This window comes from Ooceraea biroi, chromosome 8, assembly GCF_003672135.1.
Source record: "Ooceraea biroi isolate clonal line C1 chromosome 8, Obir_v5.4, whole genome shotgun sequence".
NCBI lineage: Eukaryota > Metazoa > Arthropoda > Insecta > Hymenoptera > Formicidae > Ooceraea > Ooceraea biroi.
Window position 1 is genome coordinate 849104 of NC_039513.1, and position 18320 is coordinate 867423.

Sequence of the window (18320 nt, forward strand, 5' to 3'; positions counted from 1 at the left end):
CATCACGTGATCAGCTCTGTGATTGGCCGACTATGGCGGCGTTCCAAAATTTACTGTTAGTACTGAAAATATCGGTCGGTGAAATGAAAAAACGTACAGCGCATGAGCATACAGCTTTTCCATAAAAACTGTACGCTGCTTAGATATCGCACGTCGCGTGTCGCGTCGCGCTGGTGTGCAGGAGGCCTACGAATTATATATTTTTATAGATCGATCTGTGGTCTAAAGTATCGATTCACTCGTTTAATCGAAGGCTGTAGGATCGATCTAAAAAACCGCAAATCGAATTCAAAAGAATCGATTTTCCAAATAATTGATTCAAGATCGCCCATCCCTACTTAGAGGATATGTATACATGTATTTACGTTTATAGAGTTCAAAGCATGATCTTTGATTAATATCTCATCTGTGTCCCCGAGAGATTGATTCTAAACTTTATATTTATCATATTGTTTTTTTAGGTTCGTACATTTCTCGATTTTACATTTCTCACATTGTCTCATTAGATTCGTACATTTTCTTAATTTTATATTTCTGGCACTGTTTCGTTAGATTCGTACATTTTCTCAATCTTATATTTAGCACATTGTCTCGTGACGCCTGGTCCACAACCTTGCTTTAGTGAGTTGTAAGTCGTAAGTCGAAGTGCGTAAAGCCCATTCTACAAGGGAGTAAGGAGTAGGGAGTAGGGAATAGGAGTACGAGTATAGTAACAAACAGAATTAAGAATTCCTATTGGTCAGTTCTTAAACTAGTCGATTTCGAGTGGCCACTTCTTACTGCTTACTATCATAGAGAAAGAAGTAAAACCTAGAGTAGAGCGTAAACATGGAAGTAAAGTGAAATGGTTCAATCTCATTTCGTTTCTCCTACTGCTGTACTCGTAACTAGTATCCCTAGAATAGTATTCCTATTCTAGGTACACAACGTTAGCCAATCAGAGGCGACATGTTTCAGTAAAGCGCGAAACTCTATTTTTATGAAAAAAATTTGAAAAAAAGTATATTTCATTTCGAAATACGGATACGGACCGTATTATACGCATACGGTGTGTGTATGTACATCAAGTTCAGCTCGAAACCTGTCGGAGCCTGTCATCTCGCCGTTGCTCAAGTTGTATCTCTCGCACTCGATTTTCTCGAGCTGAAAGGCCCTGCGGTCCTCGATCTCCTTGTCTCCAATGGTCCAGTCGTCTACAGTTTCCTGTTTCTGTACATAATTGCGTCTCGACATACGGATACGGTATGTGTCAATTACTTTCAATTAGTGTATTATTATTAATTAGTATAAAATAATATAATTATAGTATAAAATATTATAATGAATAATACTAAGTAATTCATATTGTAAAAATAGATAATGAATTACGAATATTATTATGGTGACATCGATGGCATTGATGGCCTGACGAAAGAAGTAGGAAAAGAGTGCGAAGATGAAATAATCAAACAAAAGGAATTGATAAGTCTTGTAAAAGCTAACCCGCCGCTGTGGAATAAAAGACAAAGAGAAGTTTTTGGTAGGAATTTCAATAAAGATTTGGCATGGGCATCTGCGGGTGCAATACTAAAAATGTCTGGTAATATACATTACATTTCTGAAATGTTATACTTAACTATACTATAACAGGAATTGAGGTTATGATACTGATATTACTATTTGCAGGTTCAGATGCTGAGAAAGAGTTTTATAAAATACGACAAAGATATGGAAAAGAACGCCGTAAAATGACAATGTCTTTAAAAGGAAAATCGGGACAGAGTGCGCTTCCCACATATTTTCCAACATGGGAGTTATACGAAATATGTGATACATTTCTAAGTCCAGTTGTTATACCTCGAAAGTAAGTTGCTTCTGAACTTTAATTATATTAAATTTAAAAGCAATATTATAAAATATGTCATGTTATTGCTTACAGAACTAGCAGCAATTACATGAATGCAATACCAAAACCAAATTCAAATGAGGTTCCTTATTCACCCACTGAATTTAATGTGGTTGTACCAGAAGATGTCAAGTCTGGGTAAAACTGAAGGAGACGGGCTTCCTCACCGATTTCCTTCTAACTGTGCAATATCGTTTATTGTGATGAGAAAATACGATTGCGAGAAGGAAAATCATCGCTCTCAACTAGAAAGAAAGTTATCACCTACTGAAAAATGACAGTTTCGGGGTTAGGAAATCTGTCATACCGGCGGTCTACGGGCGTAGCGCACACTGACGGAGCATGCGCGGTGACGTTAAAGTGCGCGGAATTAGAAATGTTGCGTGATTGTCGCTATCCAATAGGTTTTCAATTCATGTGCAGCGAGGTCCCACGCAAAGCAAAATTCTACATTGTAACTTCCACGCAGTACTTTTGGTCACCTAAAAGTTTTGTTATTGTTTTTATGTGGAAGAGTACTAGGTGACGGGCAAAGCCCGTCTCCTCGTGCTCTTCCACCCAAGCATATACTTTCCCAGTATAACAAATTAATAATATTAAAGTAAGAAAGTTTATACTGGGAAAGTATATGCTTGGGTGGAAGAGCACGAGGAAATGGGCTTTGCCCGTCACCTAGTACTCTTCCACATAAAAACAATAACAAAACTTTTAGGTGACCAAAAGTACTGCGTGGAAGTTACAATGTAGAACTTTGCTTTGCGTGAAACCTCGCTTTATATACTCTGAGCACTCTTGCAAAGTACATGCTTGCATCTACACGCGTAGACCGCCGGTATGACAAATTAAGATAGATTAGATTAGTGATAAATAAGTTTTAGCATAAATTATTAGATTTTTTAATAGAACATAACTTAATACACAGTGAAACACAGTGTCCAAAGTACAACAATAAATTAAAAGTTAACACAAGTAATCTCTCATTTCGCTGTCAGAAAGTATTTTACGAGAAAAATAAACACAAAATGTACGTCAAGGAACAATGTTCTTTTAAAACAACTGCAAAAGTTGATCCACGGCAAATCCAAAGTTATTGTTGGGCAGAAGTGGAGACCTCCGCGTCATCTTCCTGGAAGATCTTCGGTGGATACAGTTCCGCAATTGCACGGAAGAAAGCACTAATGCGGTCATCAAAATTATGCACACGTTTGAAGAGATATTCGGCCAAATATCCCATTAGATGCGGAGTGCGTGTTTCATATCGTAGGATATTTGCCCGAACTTCTCTCCAAACGCGTTCAATATTTTGAGTGTGGGCTCCTGAATAAACAAGACAAAAATTAGTAGTACGATAATATTAAATAAGTTACGATATTATAAATTACAATTACTAAAATGCCGAATAAAAAGTTAGTAGTCTGTACTTACCAGTATCTGGGTCGACAAAATTCATCGAATGATTTACTGTCAGATGTTGGAAGCCTTCACTATTTAAGCAGTTATATGACTTCCAACAATCTGACAGTATTGTCGTCCCAGGTAGAACCCACTGCTTAATAACTTGCAGCAGTGTTTCTTCCGTGCAATCGGGAATCGGCACAAGAAATATTTTTCTTGTCTCTCGTTCACTTCCGCCGAAGATCCACTTGCCATCAATTATCCGGTCGTGATTGTATTTCCTCTTGCCGATTTTTGCTTCGTCAATCTCGACGATTTTATTTGGGCCTCCTAAGATGGTTGAATGTTTTTGTGCCCAATCGATGCAAACCTATAACATTTTTAAATTACAAATTGTAGAAGTGCATATATTTAACTTATTAATACAGGGTGTCCCATGGGAAGTTGCTGCAACTAATCAGCTGTCATTTTTAAACGTATGCAGTTATTGAAAAAACAAAAATTGCGTTGGAAAGAGGAAAGTCTGCAGTTTTTAATGGGTATATATAAAATTTAGCAAAATGTTTGTATATCAGTTTATTTTATTAATGAAAAATATGCTAATAATCAAGTAAGCTAATGATAAATATTTTCAAAGTGTGCACCATCTGAATTTGTACAAAAATCAATTCTTTTACGAAAACTTGTGAAAACTTTTTCTACCATGTCGTCTTTAATGTTGCTGACGACCTTTTTAATAGTTACTACTAAATCTGACACTGTTTCTGGATTTCCGGCATAACAATGGTCCTTAATGTATCCCCAAAGAAAGAAGTCACATGGATTTAAATCCGGCGAGTACGGTGGCCATTCTAACCCCCCCTGGGCAAATTTGGAGTATCCCAGACCGATGACTCGATTGCCATAAACTTTATGGATTGTTTCGAAGACCTCCTGGGTTCGATGTGGAGTCGCTCCATCCTGCATGAAATGAAATCCTCTGACCAGGCCTCTTTTTTTGCATGAGCGAAGAATTGTGTTTCGAGAAGCTGCTTGTAACTTTCACCAGTGACTGTTGATTTGAAGAATTGCAGATAAATTCCTTTTACCGAGATCGCAGCCCATGCTGTTATTTTTTGTGGATGTAAAGGTTTAGCCAGGGAAACGTTGGGATTTTCCGACCCCCAAAATCTATAATTTTGTTTATTGACATAACCATTTAGCCAAAAATGTGCTTCGTCCGTGTAAATTATCAATTTTGCATCAAGTTCTCCATCTTCAAACATTCTATTTATCGTTCTTGCAGAATTCCACACGTTTCGTCATAGCGCGTTTGGTTAGCAATTGATGCGATGTTATTTTATAGGGATGCATTTTCAGGAAATGTTTTAAAATCCTGCGTAACGTTGTTTTGGATATTTCAAGAGCTTGGGCAGCTTTCCGAATAGAAGAATTTGGATTCTCTTCAAAATACTTCTTAATATCTTCAATGTTTTCTTCTGCAGCTACAGACACAGAAGGACCTGGCAGATCATGTCTACAGTCTTGGATAGTTCCATACTGCATAAAATTATCGATAATTCTGATAAAAATAACACAAAACATTATTTTAATGCAGATTTATTGCCAAAAAATGGAGTGACGTAACGCATACGTTTAAAAAAATAATAAATTCTAACCTTTTCAGCATGTTTTCGCTCTTAACTTTATGTGTTCCGTATTTAGTACGAAACCCCCTGTAAGCATTGCTATAAACTTTTCCTCTGGAAAAGAAGCACTCGACAAGATAAATCTTTTCTTCCGTCGTCAAATTACTCATTTTGACGCGCACGGACTTGCATCTACCACAACCAGAATAAAACTGCGGACACTCAGATGAACGACCGTTAACCGTAAGACCCTTTCTGAAGTCATGGAGGGGAGAACCAATCGTTTACTTTCAGCAACTTCCCATGGGACACCCTGTATATATTCAATATATTTAATGTATCAAAATATACTTACTTCTCGGCAAAAGGAAATCCAATCTACTATCGTGTGGTCAGATAATTGAAGTTCTGTGCACAGAAAGTTATGTCGCGGAGGCCTCAACATAATATAGTATGCAGTTAATCTGCACACAGTCTCTAAACTTAGTTTCGATTTGTCGAACCATGTATCAACTTTTGCAGTTGTTTTAAAAGAACATTGTTTCTTGACGTACTTTTTGTGTTTATTTTTCTCGTAAAATACTTTCTGGCAGCGAAATGAGAGATTACTTGTTTTAATTTTTAATTTATTATTGCACTTTGGACACTGTATTTCACTGTGTATTAAGTTATGTTCTATTAAAAAATCTACTAATTTATCTCTATTATGAGTCACTGACAGAAACTCGTGCAGCTTCATCGTGGTGATCAAATGAAGTAAACAATGTAAATAACAAAGAACAATCAACATATCGAATTGTTACTAACTTACCAATCACATAGCAACAATCACGAAACATTTTACTAGACATTTCTAATTTGGCGCAGTTTTACGTCACCGCGCATGCTCAGTCAGTGTGCGCTACGCCCGTAGACCGCCGGTATGACAGATTTCCTAACCCCGAAACTGTCATTTTTCCGTAGGTGATAACTTTCTTTCTAGTTGAGAGCGACGATTTTCTTTCTCGCAATCGTATTTTCTCATCAAAATAAACGATATTACAAAGTTAGAAGGAAATCGGTGAGGAAGCCCGTCTCCTTCAGTTTTACCCAAGTCTGCATGTTACCATGGTAATAGTTCATCACAGACTTCCAATGCAAAGAGGACACAAGATTCTTATGCATCATTATCCAGTAGGTATCACATTATGTATTGAATACCTCTGTGCAGCTAGCCTCCTACCTAAAAATTCCTACTTAGGAAGAGCAGCTCAAAATTTTTAATTTGTAGAGTTTCAAAGCTTATAGTGTCTCCTAATTCTGCGCTATTCTTTTTTTTATCCCCGTGTGATGGGGAGGAAGCTAGCTGTATACCAGAGGTATTGAATAGTTATGGTAACATGCATATATAAACTTGATATTCATTTCTAGGCGATGATACAACAGAATCTATCATCTCTCCAGAGATGTCATTGAACTCTCTAAAACATAAATCCCAAGCACCTCCATATACTCGTGAAATAAAAGGATCACCAAGAGAAAAAAGTACTACACAGCAGACAACAAAAATTGTTCCCTCGTCTGACACATTCTGCAAAAGAAAAAGGAAAGCAGAAGATAACCTTACAGAAGTGTATTTAAAGCAGTCCGAAGGGCTGAATAATCTGGCTCGACAAGTAACAGAAACATTAAGTGCAAAAAATAATATTGAACCTACTCATACGATAGATCAGCAATTCAAATGGCATTGACAACAATGAAGGATACTGATAAGTTTCCATGCTTATTGGATGTGTTGCTACTTATTAATGAAAAATATACTAAGAACATTAAGTGAGTACAGTATATACATGGTGAGTCATTTTAATGTACCACCCCTAAAAACTTATTTGTTTTTAATTTAAGAACAAAATGTTTCAGACAAAAGTTGTATGGCTTCGAGGGGGCAAGATGATGATATTATCAATTTAATTGTAGATGGCGCCACTTTAGAGATTTCATCATGGCGGCCATTTTTTAAATGGAAGGCGATTTTTCTCTTGAAGTAAAAGTTGTAGCTGATAATGAGACGAATACAACGGTTTTTTGTTTTTTGCAATTGGACCATTTTTCAGTGAGTTACAGCGTTTCGAAGTTTATAGCGTCTCTCCATGGTCCGTGCCTTGCGTACTTTAGTGGCCCGCATTCGGCTTCTCATCACTTCTTGGTGAGACAGATTTTGAGATGGCTGATTACACTCCCAATGAAATTGTCGGTTATTCATTCTATTATTAATTATGAGGGATTATAGCCCAGCGGAAATAGCGGAGTTGTGCAATGACAACTTGAAAGCAGCGCAAAGGGTGTATGCCGCTAGGTTTCCCGACAGACGATACCCGACGCGCAAGACTATGAAATTATTGCTTCGCCGTGCTCAACAGGGTTATTTAAAACGTAACAGGAAAAAGACTGGCCCAAAAGAAAATAATATTCTGGTGACGCTGGCAGCAGTTGAACTAAACCCCAACATCTCGACAAGGAATATTGAAAACGAGCATAGTATCCCACAAAAGACAGTAAGTCGAGTATTGAGATTTGTAAAATTCCACCCCTACCACATTGTTTTGACACAGCAGCTCCAAGCTGGAGACTTTAACCGTAGGCTTCAATTTTGCAACTGGGCTAGAAATCAATATCGGAGAGACCCATGTTTCTTCATGCACGTCCTGTTTACAGATGAAGCAACATTTACCAACCGAGGAGGACTGAACCGACACAACTGCCATTATTGGTCTAATAACATTCCATAATGGCAGCGGAGCGTGGAATACCAGCACCTATGGTCGATTAATGTTTGGGGTGGCATTATCGGGACCCATGTAATTGGACCTTACTTTTTCGAAGGCCATTTAAATAGGGAAACCTTCTTACGATTTATGCAATATGAGTTGCCAAACCTCGAAGATATAGATCTCTGCACTCGTCGTAGGATGTGGTGGCAGCAAGATGGTGTTCCTACCCATAGGAGTCGCTTGATCACCACATATCTCAACGAAAAATTCCATAGAAAGTGGATTGGAATGGGTAGTCGAACCCATGAGTGGCCAGCAAGATCTCCTGATCTCACGCCTATGGACTTTTTCCTGTGGGGTTATGTCAAGGAAAAGGTGTTTGCGACACAACCAACAACAATGGCAGACATAAAACTGCGATTTAAACGCGCTTTCCAAGGTATTACTGACGGTATACTGCAAAGAGTCGAAAACAATTTTCGATTACGCGTGATACAATGTATCGATGAAAATGGAGGTGTATTTAAACACTTGCAACAAGACTTTGCGTGGGCGTGAGAGGCAAGGAGACTCGCGTTAATCAAGCACCCCGAATCGCGAGAGGCTAGGGGACTCGCATTAATCAAGCACCTCGAATCGCGAGAGGCTAGGAGATTCGCGTTAATCAAGCACCCCGAATCGCGAGAAGCTAGGAAATTCGCGTTAATCAACCACCCCGAATCGCGAGAGGCTAGGGGACTCGCGTTAATGAAGCACCCCGAAGGGGACAGAAACCTACTACGTTCACGCCGTTGTTCCTGGGTAGCGCTAAAAGTAGGATAGTAGATAGAACGGATGCACCTGTCAAGGTTATGTGAAGGTTAACTTTTTTTTGTAAAATGGATCTCCCTATTTCTCATTATCACGGACCATGGAGAGACGCTATAAACTTCGAAACGTTGTAACTCACTGAAAAATGGTCCAATTGCAAAAAACAAAAAACCGTTGTATTCGTCTCATTGTCAGCTACAACTTTTACTTCGAGAGAAAAATCGCCTTCCATTTAAAAAATGGCCGCCATGATGAAATCTCTAAAGTGGCGCCATCTACAATTAAATTTATAATATCATCATCTTGTCCTCTCGCAGCCATACAACTTTTGTCTGAAACATTTTGTTCTCAAATTAAAAATAAATAAGGTTTTAGGGGTGGTACATTAAAATGACTCACCCTGTATACATGAATGATTAATCTCATAATTATTTTTGTATCTGTTAGGATATATGTATAGTTTTATTTTCGATGATACTTTTATTTTAGGTAAGGATATGTAACGATAAACCAACCAGTGAAATACAAAGTTCACAGTATCGCAAATAAAGTAGAACTCCTCGATAGAGAGACTAAATATCTTCTCAATAAGATAAGATTTGGAAACCGAAATAGGAAGCTGGAACGAATCAAACGGATAGTGAAAGTAAATCCACGGAGAAGAACGAGGGACCTACAGTTGAATCCGATATCGAAAAGGACGAGCCTATTAAAAAAGAAGACACATCGGTAGAACAACAAGAAGAAGAACCGGAATTGAAAGAGAAGGGTGCTACGGAGGATACGTAGTTCTAATGGAAAACGAGGAAATTTTCGAAGAGGTGTATCAAGAACTATAAGAAATAATTTACATAAAGAGTGTGTGTGAATGATTATTTGTTATTGAGATCGACGATGTCTCCGTTGATTTAGGCAATTTTTGTAGATGATCTTGATCACAGATGCATTTAACATACGAAAATCAAAGTGGGGGATTATCATATGCATCGTTGTAGTTTCGATAAATTATTCTGCGAACAAATTTTACTTTTATTTTAAGGATATGTAACAATAACAGGATACTTTGCGTTATTACCATAGTTTCATAAGTTGTTCGATTAACAAGTTGATTGTACTCTTATAACAAGTTTTGTAAAGCGTTGCTACTTGTGTTGTATAAGGTTTATTTTCTGTTATGATATAATTTAATGTATGTTTATTAAATGCTTCCCTTAGGATTGCATTGTCTCCCTACAGGATACATCACGGATCCTGCTCCGTTCACAATCTCCCCATAACTCATATTTCCTCTTTCCCTCCCCTCATTCCCCTTACAATCACTCATTCCTCTAAACCTTTTTGCGACCTCACAATATCTCTGACCTATTTCCCACCCTTCTGTCCTTTTCTTCTTCCTTTTCCACAAGTCCCTCCTTTTTCTTCCTTCCTCCTTCTTTCCTTCCTTGTCTCCCTCTTCTCTTCTCCTTTCTGTCCTCCTCTTTCTTCTCCTTTTTCTCCTTTCCTTTATCCTCCTCTTTTCCTTTTCCTGTAACATAATCTAATTATATCTTCCATTTAATCTCACCCTTCTTCCCCCTCTCCTCTCTCTCTCCTTTCCCTCTTCTCCCTCTCCCTCTTTTCTTACCCTTCTCTCTCCCTCTTTCCCTATTTCTTCTTCACCAATTCCTGCTCTTTCACATCCCATATCCATTCTACCCCTTCTATCTCTATCTTCTTGTTCTCCATTTTTACTTCCCTCCCAACCTTCGCTCTCTCCAGTAACCTCCACCTTATTCTTCTCTCCTCCATCGTTAAATCCTCGTCTATTCCTATCCCCCATTTCCTCCATGCTTCCCCTTTTTCCTCCAACAGCTCTTTCTTATCTCCCCTCCTCATCTCTACTATCACTATCCATCTTCCTCCTTCACCCCTCCTTTCTTCCACCTCTTCTATCTCCGTCTCTCTCCCTAATAACTCCTCCATCATTTCCTCTACTGTTATCCTCCTCTCTCTTTTACTCTCTCCCTCTATTCCCCTACATAATACCTTATTTACCCTCCCCTTCCTTCTTTCTATTTTCTCCCTATTTCTCCTCTCTCTCTTCCCGCTCCCTTTCCTCTCTCCTTCTCCTCTCTCTTTCCTCTAACCTCTTCCCTATCTCGTCTCTCTCTCTTTTCTTTCCTCCTCACTCTTTTCCACCTCTTTCCACCACTCCTCCTCCCCCTCGTCCACTTCTTCTCCATCCTCTATCTTCTCTTCCGTCTCTTCTTCTTCACTGCTCTCCACTCCACTCGTTTCTCCCCTTCTTCCTACTCTCCTTTCCTTTTCCTCCTTTTCTCCATCTTCACCCTTCTTCCTCATCTCACCCTTCTTCTTGTCTTCTCCTTTTCCTCTCTGTTTCCTCTTCCCTTCCCCTCCGCTCTTCCCTTCTCCCTCACTCCTCACTTCTGTCCTGCTCCCCTCCGCTCCTTCTAATCTCTCTTCCATCCTTTTTTCCGGTTCCGTTTTTTCTTCCTCTCCTTCCTTCAGCCCTTCCAGCATCACCATCATCCTTCTCATCATCTCCATCATCCTACCCATCATCTCCTTCATTTCTTCTCTAATCTTTTCTGCTCCTTCCATTTTCCTTTCACCTTTATATCTTTCTCTCCTTTCACTCTCCTCTCCGCTATTAATTCCTCGGTCACGTCAGCCATTGATCATGCATTCGATTTCCAACCTCGATCCTAACCTTCTGTCGCCCTCTTCCGAGCTTTATTCTTACTACCTCCGTCTTCCTGTTTTACCTACCGTCCTTCCCTGTGCACTTCCTTTCTTACGTCATCATTTCCTTCCTTCTAACCTCTCCTTCCTCTAATCTCCTACCTCTCTTCCATTCTTTCTCCTCTCCTCCTCTTCTCTTTCTTTTCCTCCACATCTCTTATCTCCTCCACTTTTCCTTTCCGTTTCTCTTGTGCTCTTCCACATCCCTTACCTTCCCTTCCCGATCTCTCCTTCTTTCTGAGCTCCACTCGTTACCTCTCACTTCATTCCGTTCTTTCTCCTCTCCTCCGCTTCTCTTTTCCTCTCCTCCATGTCTCCTATCCCTTCCGTCCTTTCTCTTTTTCTTCTCTCATTTCCTTCTTCCTCTTGCACCTTATCTCTCCTATTTCCTCTTTTCTTTCAGGAGCACTATTCTCCACTTCCCACCTCACCATCCGCCATCATAACCTCCTGTTATGATATAAATGATACTTATATTGTAAAACACTTACCGAGGATTCACACAGCGCCGATTTCCGTCCGATATCCAATATAGCAGAGTTCGTTTTATATAATACAAACTCTCCTATATTGGATATCGGATGCTGTGTGAATCTTCGGTTATTTTGTGATATGTACTGATAAGATATTGTGCTGTTAGATTCATTATTTATTTTGTGATATGTAATAACAATAAGTTTTGTTAAGCGTTGCTTATGTTATGAAAGGTTTATTTTCTATTATGTTATAAAAGATACTTATATTGTAAAAGACTTATTTTATGATATGTTACAATAAGTGTTTCCTTCCACCTTTAACTAAGCCGAATCTTTTTGTATTATGTTGAATATGTTAAGAAAGATTTAAATGTGCAACAATCACCAAAAGTGCCAAAGTTTTGTGTAAAACAAAAAACTTGTTCAATTAAAAAAGGTTTTTCTTCGTATTGCGATACAATTCTTTGCAAACAGCAAGAACGCCATTCCTACATTCTTTCGTTGTCAAAATAATTAATAATATTATTGTATAATGCTACTTTTAATTGACGCGGCACAATGGATATCTGAAAGAATCGCAAAAAGTATCGCGTCTCCGTTCGTGAAGTACCGCTGCGCGTTTCGCTCAAATCGGTAACGTGTCATTTAGAACGTTGTAAATTCACCTATGTTGAAATTTACGTTTCGGATATAATTCATACAGTAAATGTGCAACACAAATTAATTCTAAACATTATTTAATTATCCGTTTCCATCGCTCATGCACCCAAATTTTAATACAAACTTTAATTCAGCTTTAATATGCACATTGTAATCTCTCTATATTACATACATATTACTATATATTTGTTCAAGTTTTGTCATCAGACTTGCAATTATCAGCAACTTCGGTCAGTAAATCAGTCAACACGAATTACCGCGACGTATGGAAATGCAAATGCACAAAACGGAGCGGTTTACGGAAAGACGGATTTCCTCGAGTACCTACCTATGTATACTGCCGGCCAAAAGTTTGAGATCACAAGTGAATCCGTAGCTAATTCAATACAATTTTCTTAAAAGTATTTCTTTCTATGAACACGTGCACGACTTTTTGTTACTACTAAAAAGCCGATAACGATTGCTTTTATTACATTGTTACAATAAGTGTAATACGCACATCTGTCGCAAATGGTGGTCTCAAACTTTTGGCCGGCAGTGTATATACGAATATTATTATGGTGACATTGATGGCATTGATAGTCTGACGGAAGAAGTAGAAAAAGAGTGTGAAGATGAAATAATCAAGCAAAATGAATTGATAAGTCTTGTAAAAGCTAACCCATCGCTGTGGGATAAAAGACAAAGAGAATATTGTGGTAGGAATTTCAATAACGATTTGGCATGACGACCGTGATCAATGTAAAGCGATATAACGATCCTGCAACTGTGCGTGCGGTGCCGAAAAGGCGTTTGATCTTACACCTGGGTCTACTTATCCAAAACAACGCAAAGATACCTCGTAATAATATTAATCGAGGTATGATATCTGAAACCAGATACTGGATCCGCAGCTCCGCGCTGCAGGTATAAATTCGCTTTCTTTGCCGGTTTTCTGGCACAGGACCAGCCCGCCGGTTTTCCCGTGAATACGTCCAACAGAGATAACGTCGTCGAAATGCGAAACTGCCGAGTAGGGATAAAAAATTTGGCACAATGGATATCTGAAAGAATGAAGTAATGATATGTGTGTGTGTGTGTACAGCATACGTTTTACTCTTGACCACGATTTCACGCAAATCATATGCACCAAAATTTTTGCAGAAACGTATCTTTCTTACTATGCGTAAAAATTTACTTTTCAAAGCGCCCTAATAATCTTTTATTCTATCCCAAGTCAGGGTCACTCATATTTTGTACGTACAAAGTACATAACTTTTACATAATGTAATGTGTAAGTATATCTATCCTTGTCGAGGGGATGTAGTGTCTTGCGTGTAAGAAATAAGAATCTCTGAATGTTCAATGCTAGACGTTATTTATTGGAACTGTACAGAACGTGTGTGTCATGCGGGAATCTAAAACAACAACAAAACCAACAAGAAAAGGCCTTAACATAAAACATAAACATTGCCAGGAGATAATTAAATTAATGAAACATTAGCAATAAAGAAATCAATATTCCGATCGGTAATGTGGAAAAACCCGACGTCGGCAAGATGTAACGAGGCGCCACAGTACTCCCCCTCCAGCGACGTATCACGTTGCGAAATTGACCTTCTTGGGGTCCAAATAAGTCCGGAGAGGTCTCATGATTGCAGGAGGCAGCACTGGAGTAACGGAGGCTACAAAAGTAGAAGGCGAACGAACTTCAACAAAATCCTTAGGGAGGAAAGCAGGTTTAAGGCACTCAGTCGAAACATTCACAGTTTTGCCTGAAATATCGATAGAGAAAAGATTATCGTTGATTCGTTCCACATCGCGGAAGGGGCCAGAATACGGCGGCTGAAGAGACTTCCGGACGGCATCTGCTCTAAGCCAAACATGAGAGCAATCGAAAAGACTCTTGTGAAAGAAAGTAGTCTTCCTTTGATGATGAGAAGTCAGACTGGATTTGATTTCACGCATGTGAAGACGATGTTTTTCCAGGAAGATCTCAGGATCAGAAGGCGGATCTTCTTCTATGAAGAACTCTCCAAGAATGCGAAGTGATGATCCATAAAGCATGTCAGCCGGTGAGGCTTGAATATCTTCTTTAAAACAAGTACGGAGACCTAACATCACGGTAGGCAACACATCAATCCAGTTAGCGTTGGCATGACACATAATAGCACTCTTAAGCGTCTTTCTTTGTTTGCAACAATTCCCGCAACAGTTGATTCCTCTCCTCTCTTAACTTATTTGCATCTCTCTCTCTCTATCGCGCGCGCGCGCGCGCGTCCGATGCCACCTCTCCAGAATGCTGTTTGAGGCTGGATGGTATGCAGAAGTCCGGATCCGTTCGCAACCAACCATGTTGGTCATTGCCTTGAATAAAGCAGCTTCGAATTGGGCGCTCTGATCCGTGGTAATCGTTATTGGAGACCCATATCTCGCCTCCCAGTGTGCATAGAAAGCGGACGAAATTTCTTACGAGGTTAGATTTATTTTGATTGTGTTTTGTGTAGTAATTTTAAGGGAAGGATTTAAGATAATTGCTCTTGTTATTTGGCAGGTTTATATATGAAATTTATTTATTTTATTTCCTGTGTTTTTGATATTTTTCATTAGGGTTTTGGCGGAGACGAACCGAACTCCGTCTCGACAGAAATTTCCGTTAAAGGAATCGCTTCCGGCCATCTGGAAAATCTATTAATCATGGTTAACAGATAGCGAAAACGAAAAATACTGATTTATTGTAAATAATCTAATAAAGTTCGAAATATCGAGGTTTCTGACACTTGAAACGTTACCAATTGTTGAGCTCTACCGTAGATCATGTTTCAACGTAATTTGTAACTTCAAAGATGGCAGATCCAAGATGGCCGCCAAAATATTTCAAAAATAATCAATTTTTCTGTTACTACTCGCTTCTGGAACTTCAATCCGGTAGAATTCATACTATTTTAAGTGTTTTTGACATTGCTGATTACGAATATCAAGTTAGATTTGCAAAATCAGTTTGTTTAAACAAAATTGTTTAAACAATTTACTGCAAAATTGTATTTTTTCTAAACCTTTATGCCAAAATCTTATTCTATGGAGAAAATTACGTATTTTTCTCAATCTTCTTAGAAGATTGAGAAAAATAAAAACAATTAAAAATAAAAAGAACAAAAAAAATAAAGAAACTCTAAAACGTCCACCTCCACGTGGTTAGAGTTGGGCAACGTTAAACATTAACGGCTAACGGACGAAATCTCTTGGCGTATCACATGGAAGTATGAACAGTTTTTTCTCCGCTATTTCTCGTCAATTTACAGCTTCATCGAAAATATATTGGGAAAACTAGAGGATATGTCCGACGTAATTTTCTCCGTAGAATAGGATTTTGGCATAAAAGTTGGTAATTATGTACTTTAACGGACCCAGCCCCGATGACCTTGACCTTGACATATGTTGTCAAGGTCACCCTCCTGAGTGACCTTAAAGAGGTTTTAGCCGTCGCTCGTTGTTTGTTAAAAAGTTATAAACAAAGAAAGTTTAATGATTTCGCACGAATTTTTAGCTGTCTATGTGAAGCAAGAACATGATACTGACATATATTACAAAGGTTACCTTCCCGAATAACCCGCACTAGGTTTTAGTCGTCGATCGTTGTTTATGAAAAAGTTATTAACAAAAGAAATTTCGAAAATATAGTAATTATTTTGAAAGAATATTGAAAAATGAAAGATATAAACGACGAATATGTATATGAACGAAGAAAGGAAAGTCATTTAAAGCAGTGAATTGTTAATATATAGAATAGTTTCTTTTAATATAAGTACAAAGTATTCTTCACTTTAACCAAAAGCACAAACAGTTAAATACAAAGTATTCTCTGCTTTAACTTAACCTAACCTAGCCTAACCTGGTTAGGTTATATTTTCCGAAACTGGAGCCCCGGACACATACGCTCGTTTTCAGCCCGTTTCACGGGAGGGCGGGGGGGGAGGCGCAAAGCCCCTCCCCCCGCCGGGGCCAGTGTAACAGATTTCACCGTGCAGATTTTGATCACCTGGTACACACCACGGATTCCGGCGAAGGGAGGGGCAAAGCCCCTTCCCCCCGCCCTCCCGCGAAGCGGGCTGAAAACGAGCGTATGTGTCCGGGGCTCCAGGTTCGGAAAATATAACCTAACCCAAACCTATTTCTGATTTAAAGCTAAAATTCCATCAAATATACTCTTTCGTAAACGTATATGATATCGTAAAATTATGCTTTATTCATTAAACATTTTTGTTAATAACTTTTTCATAAACAACAATCGACGACTAAAACCTAGTGCGGGTTATTCGGGAAGGTAACCTTTGTAATATATGTCAGTATCATGTTCTTGCTTCACATAGACAGCTAAAAATTCGTGCGAAATCATTAAACTTTCTTTGTTTATAACTTTTTAACAAACAACGAGCGACGGCTAAAACCTCTTTAAGGTCACTCAGGAGGGTGACCTTGACAACATATGTCAAGGTCAAGGTCATCGGGGCTGGGTCCGTTAAAGTACATAATTACCATCTAACTTGATATTAGTAATTAGCAATGTCAAAAACACCTAAAATAGTATGAATTCTACCGGATTGAAGTTCCAGAAGCGAGTAATAACAGAAAAACTGATTATTTTTGAAATATTTTGGCGGCCATCTTGGATCTGCTATCTTTGAAGTTACAAATTACGTTGAAACATGATCTACGGTAGAGCTCAACAATTGGTAACGTTTCAAGTGTCAGCAACCTCGATATTTCGAACTTTATTAGATTATTTACAATAAATCAGTATTTTTCGAAAATTTTCTCATATAAACGTCATTTTAGGACAATCACGCGAGTTTTCGAAAAACGAAAAAAATTCGTCTTTAGATCCTGAGATATTTTAATCGAAAGTTTGTATGACATGAAATTCCGGATAAGCTACTTGGTAGCGCGCGACGTCTATGCAGTGGCTCTCACTCCTCGGAACCTTGTTCTTTATGTACTTGGCGTCGCGACGCTACCGCGTCGCTTGATCATGCAATTATTTTTCATTACATAAGCAATTTGTTTGTCAACAACTTTTTCACAAATTACAAAACTGAGAAAAACTGAGGTACAACCAACGATCAATACATATATTCCTAACAATTACTTTATGATTTATAGTAAAACGAAATTTTTATTTGTCGTAATTCACTTTTATTCGACACCCGATATGTAACACTAACCGGATGTCCGAAAAACGATATACGATATAATAACGATAACCACAAAACCCGCTTCTCATTTTTCAGTTCCTAAACGATAGATATTGGACGAAACATTCTTAAACATAAATTGTTCAACCTGTTCCGATATACAATAATAACTTATTAATTTCATTTTTCGTATCGAATTATTTCTCATACAACAATAATCTTTGAAAGAAGTTTACACAATCGAAAGGTTTGTTATAAAAGAACATTTGGCTGTTCCGACGCATTGTATCATAACTTCCGATCTGTTACGATTCGTTATAACAAGTACAATACTAATAAAATTCAACAACGAATATACACGTAGGTATATATTAAGAAATGTCATTATGTGTATTCTAATTTCTTTTAGGAAATGTCCATAAATTTATCGAGATTCCAAGGATCAAATTAAGAAGAGTATAAAAACATTATTATTTTAAATTGACTTTTATTTGATTGACCAGCCTGGCAATATAATGATGAGTTATTAGCACAACGTTTCAACCAGCGAGTTTCTGGTCCTTTTCAAGTGAACAATATTCTTACAAACACTCAAAGATCATAACATAAGTGGCAGCAAAGTGTCATGTTCTATGGACTAAAAATGATAAACGCAAATTACAAATTAAAAAGAAGAAGACAAAGGAAACATAAACTTTCCACCTCACATTTATCATCAAAGACTCAACTTGGTATTTCGCAGCAATAACGTTAATAGTATGTTCAAAAAGTGGATACAACAGAAATTGTTAAATCTTGAGATT

The 18320-nt window shown here is 38.2% G+C and overlaps 2 protein-coding genes across 3 annotated transcripts; both read left to right on the forward strand.

Moving 5' to 3' along the window:
• Positions 1 to 219: 219 nt before the first annotated feature.
• On the forward strand, positions 220 to 2109 carry LOC105280835. The gene is made up of 4 exons (XM_011341653.2): positions 220 to 1242; positions 1357 to 1579; positions 1666 to 1843; positions 1919 to 2109. Exons 1-4 carry the CDS (start codon positions 1057 to 1059, stop codon positions 2025 to 2027), a joined length of 696 nt encoding a protein of 231 aa, XP_011339955.1. The 5' UTR covers positions 220 to 1056; the 3' UTR covers positions 2028 to 2109.
• A 3847-nt stretch (positions 2110 to 5956) lies between these two features.
• LOC105280838 lies at positions 5957 to 9685 on the forward strand. Of its 2 annotated transcripts, XM_011341662.3 has the most exons (4): positions 6973 to 7093; positions 7178 to 7442; positions 7603 to 8097; positions 8958 to 9685. In XM_011341662.3, the coding sequence occupies exons 1-3, from the start codon at positions 7038 to 7040 to the stop codon at positions 7633 to 7635; spliced, it is 354 nt and encodes a 117-aa protein (XP_011339964.2). In that variant the 5' UTR covers positions 6973 to 7037; the 3' UTR covers positions 7636 to 8097; positions 8958 to 9685. The 2 variants fall into 2 exon arrangements, 1 of the variants encoding a protein (XP_011339964.2); XR_002193381.2 differs by lacking the exons at positions 6973 to 7093; positions 7178 to 7442; positions 7603 to 8097 and adding exons at positions 5957 to 6081; positions 6319 to 6720.
• Positions 9686 to 18320: the final 8635 nt, after the last annotated feature.

Excerpts from the sequence above, each read along its gene's own strand:
- LOC105280838 (XM_011341662.3), top strand. The coding sequence starts at position 7,038 with ATGGTCCGTGCCTTGCGTACTTTAGTGGCCCGCATTCGGCTTCTCATC. Across the intron at positions 7,094-7,177 it reads CGGCTTCTCATCACTTCTTG|CCCAGCGGAAATAGCGGAGT; the intron begins GTGAGACAGATT and ends GAGGGATTATAG. Across the intron at positions 7,443-7,602 it reads ATAGTATCCCACAAAAGACA|ATGAAGCAACATTTACCAAC; the intron begins GTAAGTCGAGTA and ends TCCTGTTTACAG.
- LOC105280835 (XM_011341653.2), top strand. The coding sequence starts at position 1,057 with ATGTACATCAAGTTCAGCTCGAAACCTGTCGGAGCCTGTCATCTCGCC. Across the intron at positions 1,243-1,356 it reads CGTCTCGACATACGGATACG|ATAATGAATTACGAATATTA; the intron begins GTATGTGTCAAT and ends TTGTAAAAATAG. Across the intron at positions 1,580-1,665 it reads TGCAATACTAAAAATGTCTG|GTTCAGATGCTGAGAAAGAG; the intron begins GTAATATACATT and ends TACTATTTGCAG.